Source organism: Amblyraja radiata, chromosome 12, assembly GCF_010909765.2.
Source record: "Amblyraja radiata isolate CabotCenter1 chromosome 12, sAmbRad1.1.pri, whole genome shotgun sequence".
Classification (NCBI taxonomy): domain Eukaryota; kingdom Metazoa; phylum Chordata; class Chondrichthyes; order Rajiformes; family Rajidae; genus Amblyraja; species Amblyraja radiata.
The window spans coordinates 41899859-41920064 of NC_045967.1; the positions used below are offsets into that span (position 1 = coordinate 41899859).

The 20206-nt window shown below is 42.1% G+C and overlaps 1 protein-coding gene across 5 annotated transcripts in view; it reads right to left on the bottom strand.

The window, feature by feature from the left end:
- dlg3 (discs large MAGUK scaffold protein 3) overlaps positions 1-20206 on the bottom strand; it is a 418354-nt gene that overhangs the window by 365851 nt on the left and 32297 nt on the right. For all 5 annotated transcript variants that reach the window (XM_033030629.1, XM_033030627.1, XM_033030625.1 and 2 more), the window contains exon 3: positions 8087-8217. In XM_033030629.1, coding sequence (XP_032886520.1) covers positions 8087-8134 — 48 coding nt within the window. In that variant the 5' untranslated portion in view covers positions 8135-8217. The remainder of the gene's footprint in view (positions 1-8086; positions 8218-20206) is intronic.

Below are 20206 nucleotides of genomic sequence, written 5' to 3' on the forward strand. Positions count from 1 at the left end.
TGTAGTACTAATTTCAAAGAGCTGCAATGCGTTTGCTGGCACACAAAGAATCAAAAAACCTTCACATCGACAAAAAGTCTCAATGTGTTTTAAATAATTAATTAATTATGGACAACCATATTCTAAAAATGATCAGTTAATCTATTGTGTTTGGCAATTTGGGTTAAATAATATTTATACTTGATATTTCTGATAGGTGAGCAACTGGAATTGGAGACTGGGGTTAATCTGATGAACTACAATCACAACAAAGTAGCATTCCATGGAATTGGAGACTCCAGCGTGGCAATGGACTGTCAGCAGAAATTGTATACATATATTGTATGTCAAGTTAAGTCAAGTCCCATTTATTTATATAGCACATTTAAAAAACAACTCTCGTTGGCCAAAGTGCTTTACATTTGTTATAAGAATAGTATAAACAAACAAACTACATACATATATACATATAGCCCTCGCTCAGTGGACGTCAGGAAAGGCTTGGGAGTATAGATAAGTTTTTAGTCTTGACTTAAAGGAGTTGATGGAGGGGGCAGTTCTGATGGGAAGGGGGATGCTGTTCCACAGTCTAGGAGCTGCAACCGCAAAGGCGCCGTCACATAAATACACATAAGCATCTGCACATACATCTATATTACTAAATCTCTGATCTTGACCGCTTTTGGCCTACTGTGCTGCGATTTCCGACAGAACGGCGCAACCTACGGCCGTCATTTTTGGCCACCTCGCCCAGATCCCCCCTCCGCCTTACGGGTGCGGAGGATTTTTCCCATCAATGACAAACCAGAGAGATATTAATGTTTAAAAAACATTCACCATTCTCTCTGCTGCCCCTGCTGGAGGGAGGGGGAGGGACTATAAAACCAGGAAGTGGTGTGCCTCACTCAGTCTCTGCAAGTTGGATGAAGCCAAGGGTCACGTCTCTCTGAGCTCTGAATAACACTGAACAAATGTCTACACAACTGTGAGTACCCTTAATGTGGTTTGAAAATGAAAATTTGGTATGTTTGAAGTAAAAAGGCACTGCCTGCAAATGGTTGTTTGGGTGCTTTGGCTTGAAGTTGAAAGGCATTACTTACTGCAAATGGTGGCTTGGGTGCTTTGCTTGAAGTTGAAAGGTACTACTTACTGCAAATGGTGGCTTGGGTGCTTTGGCTTGAAGTTGAAAGGCACTATATACTGCAAATGGTGGCGGGTGATTTGGTTTGAAGTTGAAAGGCACTTCTTACTGCAAATGGTGACTTGGGTGCTTTGGCTTGAAGTTGAAAGGCACTACTTACTGCAAATGGTGGCTTGGGAGCTTTGGCTTGAAGTTGAAAGGCACTACTTACTGCAAATGGTGGCTTGGGTGCTTTGGCTTGGAGTTGAAAGGCACTACTTACTGCAAATGGTGGCTTGGGTGTTTTGGCTTGAAGTTGAAAGGTACTACTTACTGCAAATGGTGCCTTGGGAGCTTTGGCGAAGTTTAAAAAAATCACCATTCTCTCTGCTGCCCCTGCTGGAGGGGGAGGGACTATAAAACCAGGAAGTGGTGTGTCTCACTAACTCTCTGCAGATGGATGAAGCCAAGGGTCACGTCTCTCTGAGCTTTGAATAACACTGAACAAATGTCTACACAACTGTGAGTACTCTTAATGTGGTTTGAAAATGAAAATATGGTTTGTTTGAAGTAAAGAGGCACTGCCTGCAATGGTTGTTTGGGTGCTTTGGCTTGAAGTTGAAAGGCACTACTTACTGCAAATGGTGGCTTGGGTGCTTTGGCTTGAGGTTGAAAGGCACTACTTACTGCAAATGGCGGCTTGGGTGCTTTGGCTTGAAGTTAAATGGCACTACTGCAAATGCACTTACTTCCTGTATATTGATTTTAGATAAAACGCTACTTACGGCTGTGATTTTTGGCCATCTTACTCAGTCCCCCCTCTGCTGAGCAGGTGCAGAGAATTCTTCCCATCAATGAAAAATAAAAGTGTTATTCGTGTTTTAAAAATGTTGAGAATCTCTCTCCTGTCAATCACGCCCTGAAAGCCACACCTTTTGCGGTGGGAGGGTGAGGGGTTATAAAACTCGGAAGTGTGGGTGTGGCTCAGTCTCTGCATGATGGGGGAGGGAGAGGTCATGACTCTGTCTGAGCTGTGAATCAACTGAACACACTGAATGTCTACTGAACTGTGAGTTTGGTGTTTTGTGTGGTTTTATGGTGGTTTCACCCTGCATGAAATGATATGGCTGCATTTGAATTTGGTGGCCTTGAACCCTGCTTGAAGTGGAATAAACTGCACTGAATTTGGTGGCCTTGCACCCTGCTGAAAGTGGTATGAAACTGCACTTGAATTCAGTGGCCTTGCACCCTGCTTGAAGTGGTAGGAACATGGATTTGAATTTGGTGGACTTGCACCCTGCTTGAAATGGTAGGAAAATGGATTTGAATTTGGTGTACTTGCACCCTGCTTGAAATGGAATTTCAAGGAATAGTCATGAGTCAACTGCCAGCCCACCAGCTGTGAGTGAGCTGCCAGCAGATCAGGCTTGAGGGACTGAGCTGCCACCCCAAGAACCCATACCAGCACTCCAGAAAGCCCCCCCACTGGCCACCAATATTGGAATTGGTGGAGAGGTGGAATATTGCGTCGGGGGACCAGCCCTCCCGTGTGAACATGGGACCCAACGGGTCCCACTTAGTCTAGTAATAAATGTTTTTTGATTGTTATGGTGTTTACAAGGTACTATTTATATATATATATATATATATATATTGTGCTGCTGAACTTTGATGCCCTGTTTCAGGACATATAATAATAATAATAATAAATTTTATTTAATGGGCGCCTTTCATACATCTCAAGGACACCTTACATAGTAAAAATATGACAATAAGACACTCTTAACTCTCGAAATAAGGGGCATACTACATGATCAAAGCTGAGGCAAATTAATGTTTGGCCACTCATTTCTTATAACATGTGGATCAAGTGCTGCATGTGAGTAAACAAAATACTCCAAGTACAGTGTAGGAAGGAACTGCAGGTGCTGGCTTACACCGAAGATAGACACAAAAAGCTGGAGTAACTCAGCGGGTCAGGCAGCATCTCTAGAGAGAAGGAACGGGTAACGTTTCGGGTCGAGACCCTTCATCAGACCGATGAAGAGTCTTGACCTGAAACGTCACCCGTTCATTCTCTCGAGAGATACTACATGTTTTACAGAGTTACTCCAGCTTTTTGCGTCTAACTGTGCTGCTGAAACTTGTAGTTGTGTATCCCTAAAAGATTTAATGCTGCAAGTAGGTATTGACCTAGATTTTACTGAATGGGAACCACTCCCACATTCAATGTTCTCATTTGCCATTGTCCTGAAATTACCTGGTTCAGCTCCTCAAGGCTGATCTTACAGCCATGACCATTTTAGAGTTAAATTGTGACTCTCTGTGTGGCGTGTGGTCCTCAAACAATATAACTTGATCGTCTGGATTGATCAGGACATAACTCTCCATGAAACGCCTCTGGAAAGCTGTGAGATGGTAAAGCTGCACTCCAGCCGTGATGTCTAGCAAAGTTATCTTGCTTTCTTTAATGCTTCTGAATGTCTTTGGGATTCACAAACATTAAACCCTATTCAAAATGAAACAACCCAAAATAATTCAAAATTATTCAAATTTAAGCAATCTAAAAATGTGAAAACATAATTAATTAAATAAATAATCATTCACAGCGAGTGCAAGTAGTTCAATTTATAACTTAGCATCCTCTCAGTTCTCTTCCTTGTAGGTGTGCAATCATCATTGAAATGAATGGGCCTATTGATTTCACAGCAGGTTTCCAGCCAAGGTACAGAAGGATCTCAGCAAGCTCCTGTCCCAATGTGAGATTACATATGGAGATCAGTGACAGAATGCAATCTGAAAATACCCACGAAGGTAAATACGGAGCTATGTCTGAGCCATTGTTCTGAAAGCAACCAGCAACTTCATTCTAATGATGGCTGTAAGCAATAATGCAGCATCACTCAGAGTTGGCAGTGCTCACAACAGGATGATGCCACACCTATTAAAAACTGCAGGTCATAGAATGCAGGCTAGGATTATTTTCCCCAAACCATGTCTAATAAAGCTCTCAGTTTCTTGCATGTTTGATGTAATTACTGATCAGTGGTTTATTAATATCCTTTTTTCATATTTTTCCATCAATATTTCAGCCTGGCGATTTGAGTTCACAAAGCCAATGCAGCATTTTAGAATTTTACCTTGATGATCAATTAATTCTAGATTTATAATTTTCAGTTGGTCATGGTTCTACAACAATCTGAGTTGTCTCAGAAGTTCAATACTTCCTTGCGACATTGTAATGACACTGGGTGGTAATATGCAGAATTCACTGAACAATACTCTCTGAAAAATAATAGGTCTCAAGTGGAAAATAAATTCACCATATTTGGTTCCTTCTATTTTGGATCTGCTAAATGTAGTAAACTATATAACATCCCATGAAATAATAAGTTAAAAGATCAATTCATTCCTATGCAGTCTAGCTATAGAAATGTAATTATTTGTTTGTGAAATAGAAGAACAGGTCCTTCTATTAAACTCAGCTAGGAACACATCTCCTAATGAAATGTCCAATTCAAGAAAGCCCTTGCAATCAAAGAGGTCTGATTCAAGCACTCATCCCCTAAATTCCCATGCTATTGCACATGCTTCTATATAGGAATTTACACTGGAAAATATTTACAGGTATTGTTTTGCATCTATTCTCTCTCCGGCTAATCTGTGCTCCACTGCTAGATGCAATGAGTCCAGAGGCCCAATAGAAAGTCCAATTAAACAACATCTGATCCACAGCTTATCTGGGACTTCCACACTTCAGGAAGCATAAATACAAGTACAACATTCACCAGTCATCAAATAGCTGAAAGCCAATAACTTCCTGAATAAATGCTGGATGAAAGTTAGCACAATCCAGCCCTGTAACCTGTCCATTCTTACCATCAAAGTTGATTGACCAGTTGTGTTTCCATCATTTTTTATTTCTGTAAATAAATATGAAAGGCCTATAGGTCCTCTCAATTGCAACTTGCAAAGGCAAATAGTGAAGGTGATGCTAAAGTGGTAAACTCTGAACCAACAACAATATCTGGTGCACTATATCAAAATCGTATCTCAAAGTGCACTCATTTTTTACACTACATTGTTTCCCCTTTGGATAAAAAAAACCTGTCCAAACCATTAGGTATGTACAACCAGTCAACTATTCATATCAATATACAGTTGCAAATTCTACAAACTATAAATTCACTTCATCCCTTGTGTCTCCATTCACTGAACTCTTATCTTCTAGCTGCACAAGCCATCTCTGAAATATCCACGGCAGGCACGTTTAACTTCAGTAAATCACTTGGCTTCAAATATCTGGGTTCATGCCCTGTTCTGCAATTATTATTTTAATGTAATTGTTTCATAACTTTGAAGATGTATTACATATCTTTGACCACCATCCTACACGTCACCTTTATAAGGTAATTTCACATAAGCTATAGCAAAGAGTGTAATAATTCTTATCAATAAGTACACTGAACACAATTATACATTTAATTTGATTCATTACTGGATTCTGTGAAGTCAGTCATCACCATGTCTAAGGTACACAAAAATGCTGGAGAAACTCAGCGGGTGCAGCAGCATCTATGGAGCGAAGCAAATAGGCAACGTTTCGGGCCGAAACACTTCATCAGTCTGAAGAAGGGTTTCGGCCCGAAACGTTGCCTATTTCCTTCGCTCCATAGATGCTGCTGCACCTGCTGAGTTTCTCCAGCATTTTTGTGTACCTTTGATTTTCCAGCATCTGCAGTTCCTTCTTAAACACATCACCATGTCTACTTTGGTTACTTTTTACGACTCTTAATCTTGTGTCTCAGCTTTCACATTGTCTTACATCCTATCTTCCATGCTGATTCCCTGCAGGTACTGGACCTTTCTTCAATCCAGCTGTGTGTTTGAAGTAACAAAGTCACCTCCAGTGATTTTCCTCATGGATTGTCGCCAAGTTTACACGTCTGCCACGGCTGTTTTCAGTTGATCTTGCCAGAACCTGACTACAATGTTTTGAGCTGATGTAAATAGATCTATATTTGTTGTGACACCCCACGTAGGATCCTCAAAGCATTGTATTGCTGTCAGATCACAAAGCAATTGCCTCTTAAAGCATCTAGCTCAACCTACACTTGGTTCAGGATAATAGGCAGTGGAGCAATCAAAACTAGTCTTGTAGATACTGACCTCTTCCCCAGAAGTCACAGTCCCAATTTCTCCATCAGAATTATCAATGCCAGATTACATTGATATTCCCTCGCTGCAGCACCTTGTGCTGAACCTTTTGATTTTCCCTTCATGGTCCAGCTGTTGTCCTGAAACTTCAGTGAACTGACTTACTCCTGTTAACCTGACAGGCCTCTTGCTCTGAAATACATTGCATTGAAGATTCCAAATAGTCCCATTGTTCTGTGATCACCACGTCAATCTTCAAATAATTCCTTTGACATGAGCAAACCATAATGAACTGTCTTTCACTTGTCCTGGTTAGAACCTAGAAATCTCATCCTGGATTATATTTCCTTTCACTGTCACGGGAAATTGCATAGCCGTCAATTAAAAAATGTTTTCTACATCTACTTTGTTGGAGCCTCACTCAAGACCATCTGATCAATAGTTTGTTTGGGTAAAGCCATGAACCCAAAGTGTGAGCATTTACAGGATCTCCACGTTGCCCAAAGCTCTGAACCTTTCAGAATCATTCTGAATAATTCAATAAAATGTATGACCATGATTACTGGTTCTTAACCGTGAAAGCTAATTGGACTCGTCTAAATCTCGGAGCAACCAAACATTATACATTCTTCACATTGCATTTGCCCTGGCCTACAACAGACTGACTTGCTGCTTGCACCTCAGAATCATGCACTGAGAGACAATGCTATCTCTATCCTGTCAATTATTCTACATCTTCCCTCGTACAAGAAGTCCAATGCATCTCACAATTTCAGCTACATTTTCTCATTTGCCATTGCTCCCATTTTGGGAATCTGTATTGTCCAATCTACATAGATCTGGAGGTTGCACCATTCTGGCAATTCTTCTGCCTGATTATATGTTTGTCAATTGTTCCCTCTGCTCACTAGGATGCATGTACCTCACTTTTATTACTAGTTCAAGTTCAAGTTCAAGTGAGTTTAATGTCATGTATCCCTGATAGGACAATAAAATTCTTGCTTTGCTTCAGCACACAGAACTTAGTAGGAATTTACTACAAAACAGATCAGTGTGTCCATATACCATTATATAAATATATACACACATTGATAAATACACTGATAAAGTGCAAATAACAGATAATGGGTTATTAATGATCAGAGTTCTGTCCGAGCCAGGTTTAATAGCCTGATAGCTGTGGGGAAGTAGCTATTCCTGAACCAGTCTTCAGGCTCCTGTACTAGGCGGTGGCAGATTAGAATGCCCCTAGACTGACCTTATATGAGACCTTGATTTTCTGCCAAAAAACTCAACAATATCTCATTTATCTGCAGCCCTACCACTAGCAACAATTTGTTTTCTGGTTCTCACTTACAGCCGTGCTGCACTCTTCAGGTTCATCTTCTAGGACATCTGTGTTATTTTCATTTCCACCAACTTTCCACCTTTTCCCCACATAGGGCAAATGGATGAACCCACTCATACCCACCATGTCTGCTATCTGCTGATAAGATGTTTGGCTTAGAGGACTTCATTATTTATTTCCTTTGTTGACCATCTCTATGTTGACCATCTCTCAAGCGGTAACATTGAACACTAAATAATAATGCCGTATCCATAGCCTCTTTAATATTTCTACTTGCACAGGCATGAAATAGCTACAAAACATCCATCGATGAAGATGGCGAACTCTCAACTAATAGCTGCATCTTTTACAACAATTTATCGGTCATAACACATGATACACTAAGTTCTTAAAGCTACACTTAACCTAAACAAGCTGTAGTTTCATTTTTGAATTTCCAACACCTATCATTTTGCTCTGATCGAGATAATTGAATTGCTCACCTCTGGATTGATAAATTCAATACTTGTTTCTGATGATGTCCTCCCCATCTGAGCTGAAAATTGATTGCTTGCTACAGGCTTCTGATCAGTAAGTACAGCAACTAAGGTCGCTTCATAAAATTCCTTGATGTCTATGGAAAGAAAACAGACAATATAAATCATGAAGAAGAAATTAACTCCCTTCAAACACACAATTTGTAATTTTCCTGAATTGAGTTTCGTCACTCTAAACCAACAATAAAACTCATGAACCCGAACTGAGTTACACTCTATCATCAATGCAACATATCCCCAAACCTAATCAACTTGCAATGTTATGGTGCAATGTTTGGTGGCATTAATATCCCATTTTGACAGTATGTGTCTTGGATTTGTGAGTGGAATGGAGAGGGGGGTAGGATGCAGAATAGGCAAAAAAATTGAAACACTGATTTGAGTCCAGTGTTGCCATGTTCATGAGCGGAAATCCCGGGGGGATGCGGGGGGAGGACATGCCCCTCCCATGCTTTGAGAGGTGGGATACAATCCTCCCCCCCCCCCCCCACATGTTTTGTAATCTGGATTTTGAAATTCGGTGAAAAAAAATCTATTAAAATCTCCGCTTTCCGCGAGACAGTGGGGGGGTGTCACTGTTAAGCGCTTGTTAAATGTCTCTATTAACATCGTATTAATACGATGTGTCCCCAATTGTGTTTTGGCTTTCATTTATTACTGAAGGTATTCACGGAGAATTTCTTAAAGCTGTTTGATGCGGGTACAATTACCATTTGAACCAATTGGATGTATTGGTGGATGGGAAAGATTTAAACAGGTATTGCATTTAATTGGGTCAGGTCATTAAGGGCTCCAGTTGAACGGGTTTCCTAGCTGGCTTGCAGGTATGTCCCTCATTCACGGTCACTCACATTATTTAGTATTTTTTCCCCATCTCTCTCTCTCCCCCTCCAAGATTGGTTCTTCTGTTTGCCTTTATTTGCTTCAGTTTAATTTGTTTAAGTGTTATCTAGCACATTGTAGCTTTTGAAAGATTCAAGCAGGTATCAGACGCTTTCAGGTATAGTTAAACAGGTATCAGACTATTGCAAATCACTTGGACCATCTCCGACACCGCCCTCCCCTTTCTTGATCTCACAGTCTCCATCACAGGAGATAGACTATCGACTGACTCCCACAACTATCTCGACCACACTTCTTCCCATCCTACTTCCTGCAATGACTCTATCCCCTACTGCCAATTCCTCCATCTATGCCACATCTGCGCACAAGATGAGGTGTTCCATACCAGGACATCCGAGATGTCCTAATTCTTTAAGGAACGGGGGTTCCCCTCTCCCATCATAGACAAGGCCCTCACACTTGTCTCCTTGGTACCCTGCAGCTCCACCCTTGCTCCCCAGTCGCAACAAAGGCAGAGTCCCCCTAGTCCTTACCTTTCACCCCATCAGCCCTCACATACAACACATAATCCTCCAACGTTTTCGGCACCACCAACGGGATCCGACCACTAGTCACACCTTCTCATCGTCATCCTTTTTCGCCTGCTGCAGAGACCGTTCTCTTCGCAACTCCCTGGTTAACTCATCCCTTCCAACAAAACCACCCCCTCCCCAGGTACCTTCCCCTGCAACTGCAGAAGATGCAACATATGTCCCAATACCTCCTCCCTCGACTCTGTCCAGGGACCCCGACAGTCCCTTCAGGTTAGGCAGAGGTTCACTTGCACCTCTTCCAACCTCATCTACTGTATCTGTTGTTCAAGATGTGGACTCATACATCAGCGAGTCCAAACGTAGACTGAGCGATCATTTTGCTGAATACCTTCGCTCAGTCCGCCTGGAGCTACCTGATCTCATAGTTGCTAATCACTTTAATTCTCCTTCCCATTCCAACACAGACCTTTCTGATTTTTAGATTAGATTAGATTCCTTTATTGTCATTTAGACCTTTCGGTCTAAACGAAATTATGTTGCCTGCAGTCATACACAGAACCAATAAAAACAAAACATACAATAAACACAAATTAAACATCCACCACAGTGAGTTCACCAAGCACACCCCCACTGTGATAGAGGCAAAGTCTTAGTCTCCGTCTCTTCCCTCCTTGTTCTCCCTCTGCGCTGAGGCAATCGATCCAGGCCGGAGATGCCGCTCTCCAGTCCAACGGACCTCCGTGGTGATGTCGCCACCGCCGAAAGCCGGAACTTCCTAGGCCCCCTCCATTGGCAGAGTGAGGCAAAACACAAATTGGAGGAACAGCATCTCATATTTTGTTTGGGTAGCTTACAGCCCAGTGGTATAAATATTGATTTCTCCAACTTCAAGTAACCCCAGCATTCCCTCTCACTCCATCCCTCCCCCACCCAAGTCGCAGCTGCTTCTCGTTTTCATCCAACAAACAGCTAACAATGGCCTGTTTCCTTTATCATCATTACCTTTTTGCATATCTTTCATTCATTGTTTTATATCTCTCTACATCATCGTCTGCATCTCTCATTTCCCTTTCCAGTGACTTTCAGTCTGAAGGGTCTCTATCCGAAACATCACCCATTCCTTCCCCACCCCCCTCCCAGAGATGCTGCTTGTCCTGCTGGGTTACTCCAGCTTTTTGTGTTTATCTTCGGTTTAAACCAGCCTCTGCAGTTCCTTCCTACACATAGTCATACAAGTGTTGTTTAAAGGAAGCATTCATAATTTCCAGTGGTTAATGTTTGATGTCCACTTCGTGATATCACAGCTTTAGGCTAATTTCTAAATGATACTACATAACAGCATGTGAGGTAGTGGTCAAGATACTAAACCAAGAGACACCATATCTTCGTTGTGTGTAGGAGGGAACTGCAGATGCTGGTTTAAACAAAATGCTGGAGTAACTCAGCAGGACAGGCAGAAGGGGTGACTTTTCGGGAATGGGCGCCATTTCAAGTCGAGAGCCTTCTTCAGTCTGAAGAAGGCTCTCGACCTGAAATGTCACCCATTCCTTCTTTCCAGAGATGCTGCCTGTCCCGCTGAGTTACTCCAGTATTTTGTGTATATCTTCATCTTCCTTCCCTTGTTCTTCTACCACAAGCTGATCATGTTGTAGTTCAAAGCTGTGTGGAGAGTGGGACAAAGGTGACACAAAAGTGTCATTCATTCACTGACCACGTGCTTTGCAATATCCATTCCAGTAACAGTCTTCTACATAAGTGAAGGAGTCAACTCTGGTGAGAATGAGTGAGCCAAGGTGAATCAGCTGCATGTGTTCTTCCTTGGCTAACTGTTATTGTGTACAAGTATGGATTCTCATGTCTTGCGAGATAATTCAAGTTATGCAAGTGGGAGACACACGAGCATGCTACAGTGATGGAGTTGTTATGGATAAATTGTTGGCTGTTCATGCAAATTATGAGGCTTACAGCACTGCTAACTTAGATGTTAGATAGAGAAATACTGTTGAAAGGTGAATAGTAGTATCTTAGTGCATTGAGTAGTGAAGCATTTAGTGGGATGTGACATTTGAAGGCATCTTTCTGGACGACCAGATGCATAGGGTCATTGAACTTTTTTGCATCACTTCATAAAAATCCTTAGGATTTATCCCAGCATTAACCTTCAGGGCCCCTGCCCCCAAATATATTCTAAGTAGGTGTCGTCTGAAGGGCCCTATGGATCACTGCTGATGCATGAACTCTCTTATTTTGGAGAATTCTAATACATTTGCCATGCACTATTTCTCTTTCATAAAACCTTGTTGACTCTCTTTATCTGTACTGTGATTTTCTAAATGTCTTGCCACTGTTCCCTTAATAATGAATTCCAGCAATAACTTCCTAAATAATACATTTCAGACTATGACTCTCCACTTCGCTGTGTGCATCAACAACTGGCAAAAGCCCTTAACACCCCACCCCCGCTCCCCAGCCACCAGCACTCTGATCAATTCTCACCACTGTAATACATCTATCAACAGCAATCAAGGACACACTTTACTGCCTCTCATTCTCATTCCAAACACAATTTCACCTCCTGCAGCAACCTCTTGCTTGTTGCCTTCACAGTAGCCACTAATAGCATTCTGATGGCAATTTCAGAATCAGAATCTGCTCTTGTGATCGCTCCTCAGCTCACATTCCACTCACTAACTTCCAGTTCGCACAGACATAGCTTCTTCTCCCCCCACACCTCCTCAACCTGCAAATACGTGCATTACAAAGAGAAATACCCTGAATATTGCATTTTGCTGTTATTGGTTACTGGTTAATACTCACTGGTTGAAATTCTAACCAGCACAAATGAAGATGATCGAATGATTGGAGGGCAATCATCTCAGCCACAAGACATCTCTGAGTAGTTCAGGGTAGCGTGAGGGTTTGGAACTGCACAATAAAGCAGTTCACAACCACATGTTGCAAGGGATGGACAACATCCAGGCCTGTGTTGATAGCTGACAAGTAAAATGTGCACCACGCAAATCCCAAGCAAACCAACAAACAAAAATCCAGTTATCATCCCCCGACACTGCACGGCATTACCATCACTGAATCCGCCACTATCAATTTGCTGGAGCTTACCACCGAGCATAAACTGAACTAGAGTAGTCACATACAAAATGCGGCTACAAGAGGCACGGTGGTGCAGCAGTAGAATTGCTCCCTTAAGGGCCTGTCCCACTAACACGACTTTTCAGCGACTGTTTTCGACCTTCAAGCTCGAGGGCACTCGCCTGATGAAACCGCGAGCTGGATCGACCGTCAACACACACACAAACACATCGCAAAGGCGGGGGCCAGGGAAAGTGGGGGAGCGCTGTCTGAAATTCACACCCGCGATGAACAGGGAGGTAAAAGACGGCTGGCAGGGTTTACGGTAAGTCCTTTAGAGAGCGCGGGGGAGCGAAGGGGGGGGGGGAGAAAAATGTTTCCTCAACCAAACTGAGGCCGCGAGTATGCGGGAACTTCCCTCGAGCATGAAGAAGAGTTCCAGTGACCTCCTAGGACCTCCTAGGACCACGTGTCGACCATGCTGCGAGTGTGAGTCAAGCGCAAACTCTTCTAAACTCGCAAATTAGGTCGCCGCAGTGGAACAGGCCCTTTACAGCACTTGCAGTGCCAGAGACCCGGGTTCGATTCCAACTACGGGTGCTGTCTGTACGGAGTTTATACCTTCTCCCCGTGACCACATGGGTTTTCGTCGAGATCTTCGGTTTCTTCCCACACTCCAAAGATGTACAGGTATGTAGGTTAATTGGCTTGGTATATGTGTAAATTGTCCCTAGTGTGTGTAGGATAGTATTAATGTGCGGGGATTGCTGGTCGGCACGGACTCGGTGGGCCGAAGGGCCTGTTTCTGCGCTGTATCTCTAAAAACTTAGAGGAAATTAAAGACTGAGAACTCAGCATAGAATAACTCGCCTCCTAACTACACAAAGCCGAGGCCCACCAACTGCAAGTCTCAAGTCAGGAGTGTGATAGAATACTCTCTATTTGCCTGGATGATTTTAGTTTAACAGCTTGACACCATGCAGGACACAGCCGCCCGCTTGATATTCATTCCACCAACAACCAATTCACTAACCAGTATACAGTTGTAACAGTTTGTACTATCCACACTGGATGCACTGGAACAACTCACCAAGTCTCCTTAGATAGCACCTTTCAATCCAAGGACCTCTATCAGGTAGACGAGTGAGGGCAACCACACACCACCCTGGCTTGGAAATATATAAAAACATTCCTTCACCGCCATTGGGTCAATATCCTGGAATTCCATCACTGACAATATTATGGGTATACCCACATCTCAAGAACTGTAGCAGTTCAAGAAGGCAAACCAACCCCCAATCCCTTCTTAAGAGCAACTAGGAATGGACAATTACATGCTGGCTCAGAATATGAGACCCATATTCCATGAATGATTAAAAAAAAACTTTGCCTCCAGGCAAAATGGCCCATGTAAACACATACAGATAGGGACAAACACTCATGTAGGGAGAGGGCATGGAGCAACCCAATCCACATGCAGATGAAGTAGTAAGTTCAGTGAGACAGTTAAGTAGTATTTGGAGTCAGTAGTTGCACAACTTCTGTGATCAAAAGAAAGAATTCACAGCCACCTTCACAGAATCTAGCGTTAGGCGTTTGTCCCTTTCTTTCAGGTCTTTCTCGGCACCAAATCCCAAAAGAACATATAATGTAGAAGGACATGAGAAGGGCATACCTGGTGTCTATGCAGTACCATCTATGCTATCCCCCCCAAGCACCAACAGTCCACGTGGATAAGGCAACATGTCAGCAAAGTCTGCATCTGGGGAGTGTCTGACACAAGTAGTGTTTGGTAAAGACTGAGCCTGAGACTGAAGAGCTCACAGCAGGCAAGATCATTCCTATGGAGCATGCCAGAGAAGATAATGAAGGGCTCAACCTGCAAGATCAACCGTTTGCCATAAACGCAAACGTAACTGGTCTAGAACGTCGGAAGGTCATAAGTGATAGGAGCAAAATTAGGCCATTCGGCCCATCTAGTCTACTCCGACATTCAATCATGGCTGATCTATCTCTCCCTCCTAACCCCATTCTCCTACCTTCACCCCATGATCCCTGACCCCGTACTAATCAAGAATCTATCTATCTCTGCCTTAAAAATATCAATTGACAACCTCCACTCTGTGTGTGTGTGTGTGTGTGTGTGTGTGTGTGTGTGTGTGTGTGTGTGTGTGTGTGTGTGTGTGTGTGTGTGTGTGTGTGTGTGAGCGTTTGTTTGGCGGAGTCTGATGGGAGAACGAGCAAACGCGCGGACTGATGGATGAAAGCTACGACCATATAGCGGAATTGGTGACATTTCGGGCCGAGACCCTTCTGCAGACTGACAGTCAAGGGAAGGGAAAATGGGAGATATAGGCATATCTTCCATTCATTTGTCCTTCTGTCACAGAAGGTAGTTGAGGCCAGTTCATTGGCTATATTTAAGAGGGAGTTAGATGTGGCCCTTGTGGCTAAAGGGACCAGGGGGTATGGAGAGAAGGCAGGGATGGGATACTGAGTTGGATGATCAGCCATGATCATATTGAATTACAGCGCAGGCTCGAAGGGCCAAATGGCCTACTCCTGCACCTATTTTCTATGTTTCTATGTCCTTAGTACCGTCTATATCTCTTGTTCCTCTTTCCCCTGACTCGGTCTGAAGAAGGATCTCGACCCGAAATGTCACATATTCCACTCTGGTCGTTGCTTTCGTCCGTCTGTCCGCTCGTTCGCTCGCCCTTGGATTAAGTAGCGCAGGATAAAGCTGCAAATTTACGCACAGGATGGAAACTGGAAACTAGGGGAACGCCGTCCCCCTGCATACTCCCCTATTTCCATCACTGATCCCGACAATGCAGTGGGATGTGCTTGGACATTATACTGTAATTGTTCTCACGTAGTACCATTGCTCTATCCATAGCAACACTGGACTAATTGTACTGGCAGCAAATTAAATATGAGCTGAATAAGTCCATAATTTTTTTGATTTTTGCTTTAAAATCGCTACATCACTTCAGTCACTCTCACTCCACTCAATGGGGAACTTCTATCTTCACCAAAAGTGCTATTGGAAAAGAATGCTTGGCCTTCTTTCTGTGCACTCATACTTGGCAGCACAAAATCAGCATGATGTTCGAATTCAAAATTACACGCCTAAGTTCACAAGTAATTACAAACACAAAAGAAAATCAGGACAATTGTCTCACGCCTTGTAGAATAAAAAGCTGCATTCTTATTTCCATTCAAAATAGTGCCTGAACTGTATTTCCCTGTTCCTCCAGTGGTGTGAGAGTGAATGGCACGCCAGAGTACAACCACAGGTTGTTTTAGTGAATGAAGCTGAACAATACTCTTGCTATTTCCTGAAATCCGAAGTGGAATTGTCTCACAAAATCATAATGCTGTCTCAAAATGGATGAAAGGGCGACAATGTCAATTGACCACATTCATAATAAATTACTCTTTTGTCCAGTCATAACTCAGGTTTTGTCTGATAACAATATTGCCGACACATTTCCCTGCTGTGTGTTCTAAAAGAGAACAATGTCAAATAAATAGAGGATTATTGCTGCGTACTTTTATACAGGTTGCGTGGCTGGTCACATTGATAACTGCTACACTCAAGGGGCAAATTAAAGACCTTTATATCTACAAAGCCTATACATTGGCATCTATGGCCTTGGGCTGTGCCCAGGGGTGGGGGCCTGCGGCGTCACTCACACACTAACCACCCCCCACACACACCATTAACCCCCTCCCCTTGATATTAAATTAATATTATTCATTTGTTCCTTTTCCCCCATCCCCTGTCCTATCCACTCACGCATAGCCCCCAACTGTGCAGGCGTGGTTTGAGAGGGTAGAGAGGGAGAGGGTGTAGAGAGGACAGAGGGAGGAGGAGAGGAGTAGGGATTGAGTGGTGGGGGGGGGGGGGGGGGGGGGAGGGGCGCGGATGTCACGGGGGGGCTGCACTATGCCCTGGGTTTTTAAAGCTTTAATCGCGAATGAAATCTTCATTCAGGCTGGTCTCAGCTAACTGAGCCATTGTGACGTCATCATTTGAAGCTGGTGCTTTTAATTTCAAAGTTGTTCCATGTTTTTAAACTTTAATCAGTAATAAGTCGAGAAATAAAGCATGAAATATTCAGATAAGGTGTTCACGGCCTCGACGGGAAAATTTTCAACTGGAAAATGATATCGTTACCGCGTATTTTTCCGCGAAGATATAAAGACAACCACATATACACATACATATACACACTAACAAGATCAGAGTTTTAATATGTATATGGTAGATAATGTTTACATTTTATTGTCATATATGTGGCACAGTTTCTGATTTTCATCAGATTATCATTTTTTAGATCTTTATTCTGGACATCTTTACTTTGGACGTCTTTATTCTGATTTTTTTTTTAATTCAGTCACTTCGAAAAGTATGGCAGATGACAATTTTTCTTAGCAATTTAAAACATCAATATAGCATACCAACTCTTGGATAGCAACCGAATGCTGTAATTTTCGTAAGGGTTTTTCATTCTAAATGTGGACATAGGAATTGATATTGTGGAGAAAGTTGACACACAACTTGCCAACGATATCACTTTCCCCAAAAGGAAAAAAATCACATTAAGTTTGATAACAGGAATAATGTTGAATATCTTACACTAAAGAACTGCCTTCTTTCACCGCCTTAATAAATCAACTTAAAATGGCCAACTACTGTTGGCAATCAGGAACATTGCTGAGCCCTACTAAATCAATAGAAGTGCTCAATGACTGGCTATTGTATCAGCTCTATATTTAGAACTAGCGACTAAATATTTGAAAATTATACAAAATGGGTACATTTCATCCACATTAAATGCATACTCCAGTGCTAATATGACTGTGATTCTTCTTCATGAAAATAACTTTTATTAAGATTCTCCCATTTCCTTTTCACAAGGTTAAATATGGTAAGAAATGTAAATGCCACCATGTTTGATTAATAAAATAGCTGCCTGTTTCTCCTTGTCATGCTCTGCTGGTTCATGTGTTTCCCTTCCCATTGCTTTTATTCGTCATTATTATTATTATAATTATTATTATTAATAACCTGCTTTTACCTCTCTCTTTCCATTTTCTTTGTTCTCCCTCTCTCCCACTCACTCTCTCTACCCCACAGAAGCTAACCAACTAGGATAAAATCAAAATTTCAAATGTTAGTGACATGATGCTTAGTTTATCAAATATGTCCACTGTCGTGTGCTTAAAGAATAAATGCTCTCTTGCTGATTAATGCACTGTGCAGTGACCCAGTCAAGTTCAGAATAATGAAAATAAATATTAGCTTCTCACTGATTAAAATTTTATCTTTGGACAAGCAATTTATTTCAACATCAGCTAAGCAGCAAACACCAATTTTGGTAGCAGGATGCTGATAAAAAATATAAAAAATAATGTAGTTATAATTTAAAAACCCAAATTACTTGTGAGGTGCACTAAACACAATGTACTCATTCTGCACTTGAATGTATCCCCTCTGAAGCAATGTACTGTCATCTGGCACCATCCTGTGGAGAAGAGGTGTAACAATAGCAAACTGCACATTTTGAAATATGCATGAGAAGCACATCGGATGCTCAAATAACAAAATGCATACTCAGGCAAATATATCTTGAAGGTAATAAAAGCAGGAAACATCTATGGAGCATTATGTACAAAATCTTAGATGGAACCACGTGAGGATTCTAGACCAAATGACTAAAGGATTGATGAAGAGGTAGATTTTAAGGAGGGCAAAGGAGTAAGGAGCAGAAGAAAGGCAGAATCATTTAGGGGGGGAGTTATGGAGCTAAGAGCACTGATAGCTGATGGCTCAGGCATTAACAATGGAGCACCAGTGGCTGGCTCAAGATGTAAGAATTCGAGGAGTGCATATGTCATGTCAGGTTATGCAGAGAGAAGATAAGAGAAATTGATGGTGGTGGTTGTGGGGGAGGTGGGTGAAGGGGGTTGGTGGATGGTGTGATTGAAGACAAAAATGACATTGAAAATGAGGCATTAATTAACCTGGAAATGGAGGTCAGCAAGCACTAGGGTGATGAATGAACTGAAAGCTCATGAAAGGATGGAAATGGAAGAGGCATGATGTTTTATTTGACCTGGAGTTAATGAAGGTTAGAGGAATGGAAGTCATCCAGATGTGCAAAGGAATTTTCAAGTCAATAGTATCTAAGTGATGGATGAGGTTTTCAGGTATACTTGGGCCAAGGCAAGGGTGGCATCGAGTGCTTATTAATGTGAAAAGATGCTGATTCTATGAGATATGCACGTGCAGTTGGAAACTCATTTGGACATAATAGAAATGCCCAAAGCTCAACTTGTCACATAATTTAAAATATCGCATTTTGAATAGCCAATGTGTAAGACCAAGGTACAATAGATTTCATCTCTCTTTACAAAAGACCTGTCAAAAATCACTTTGGAAGTAAAAAGGGTAAAGGTTAATTAGAATTGTGTAAGCACGACTGTGAAGCTGATTAATTGCCCTGCGAAGCAAACTAAGCTTTCCTGATACTTCTTTCCTTAAATTCCATAGCTTAGACATAAAGCAATGTGGTTTATTATTCACAGCTTAACTGGCCTTTTATGATGCTTTGGCAGACAAAATATTGGCCAGTATTCCAGTGTGCAGTGAGACATAAATTATATTCATTTTTAAATCTGCAGAAGACCACACCATATAACGTGCAAAAATGAACATTTCTTGTAAAGGTTCATTGAATATAGAAACATAGAAAATAGGTGCAGGAGGAGGCCATTCGGCCCTTCGAGCCAGCACCGCCATTCATTGTGATCATGGCTGATAGTCCCCTGTCAATAACCCGTGCTTGCCTTCTCCCCATATCCCTTGACTCCTCTAGCCCCTAGAGCTCTATCTAACTCTCTCTTAAATTCATCCAGTGACTTGGCCTCCACTGCCCTCTGTGGCAGGGAATTCCATAAATTCATAACTCTCTGGGTGAAAAAGTTTTTTCTCACCTCAGTCTTAAATGACCTCCCCTTTATTCTAAGACTGTGGCCCCTGGTTCTGGACTCGCCCAACATTGGGAACATTTTTCCTGCATCTAGCTTGTCCAGTCCTTTTATAATTTTATATGTTTCTATGAGATCCCCCCTTGTTTCTATAAGATCCCCCCTTAATAGGCTGTGTCTGGCCAATGAGTCTTTGGTTCAAGCCACCGTGAGAAAGTTGGTAACATACAAATCAAAAAATCTTCAGATAAATCTGGGACTAGATCAAGGATCTATGATGATGGTTAGCACCCAACAAAAAGCTTTTCACTGTACCTCGGTACAAGTGACAATAAATTCTACTTAAACCGAATAGAACCGTATAGGTTTAAAATCAATATGAAAATTATGGGGATGCACCAATCAGAGCAGATGGGTTGCAATGGTTTGATGGAGGGTTAGCTGCTAAGGTTCAAGATGTAGGCTTGGAATTCAGGGGAGCAGTAGCGGTGCTGTTGCTTGTGATGGGGGGGGAAACGTGGAAAGGTGAAGTGCCTTGGGATCATTCTTGTAAACCTCCTTGGAACCCTCTCCAGAGCCAGCACACCCTTCCTCAGATATG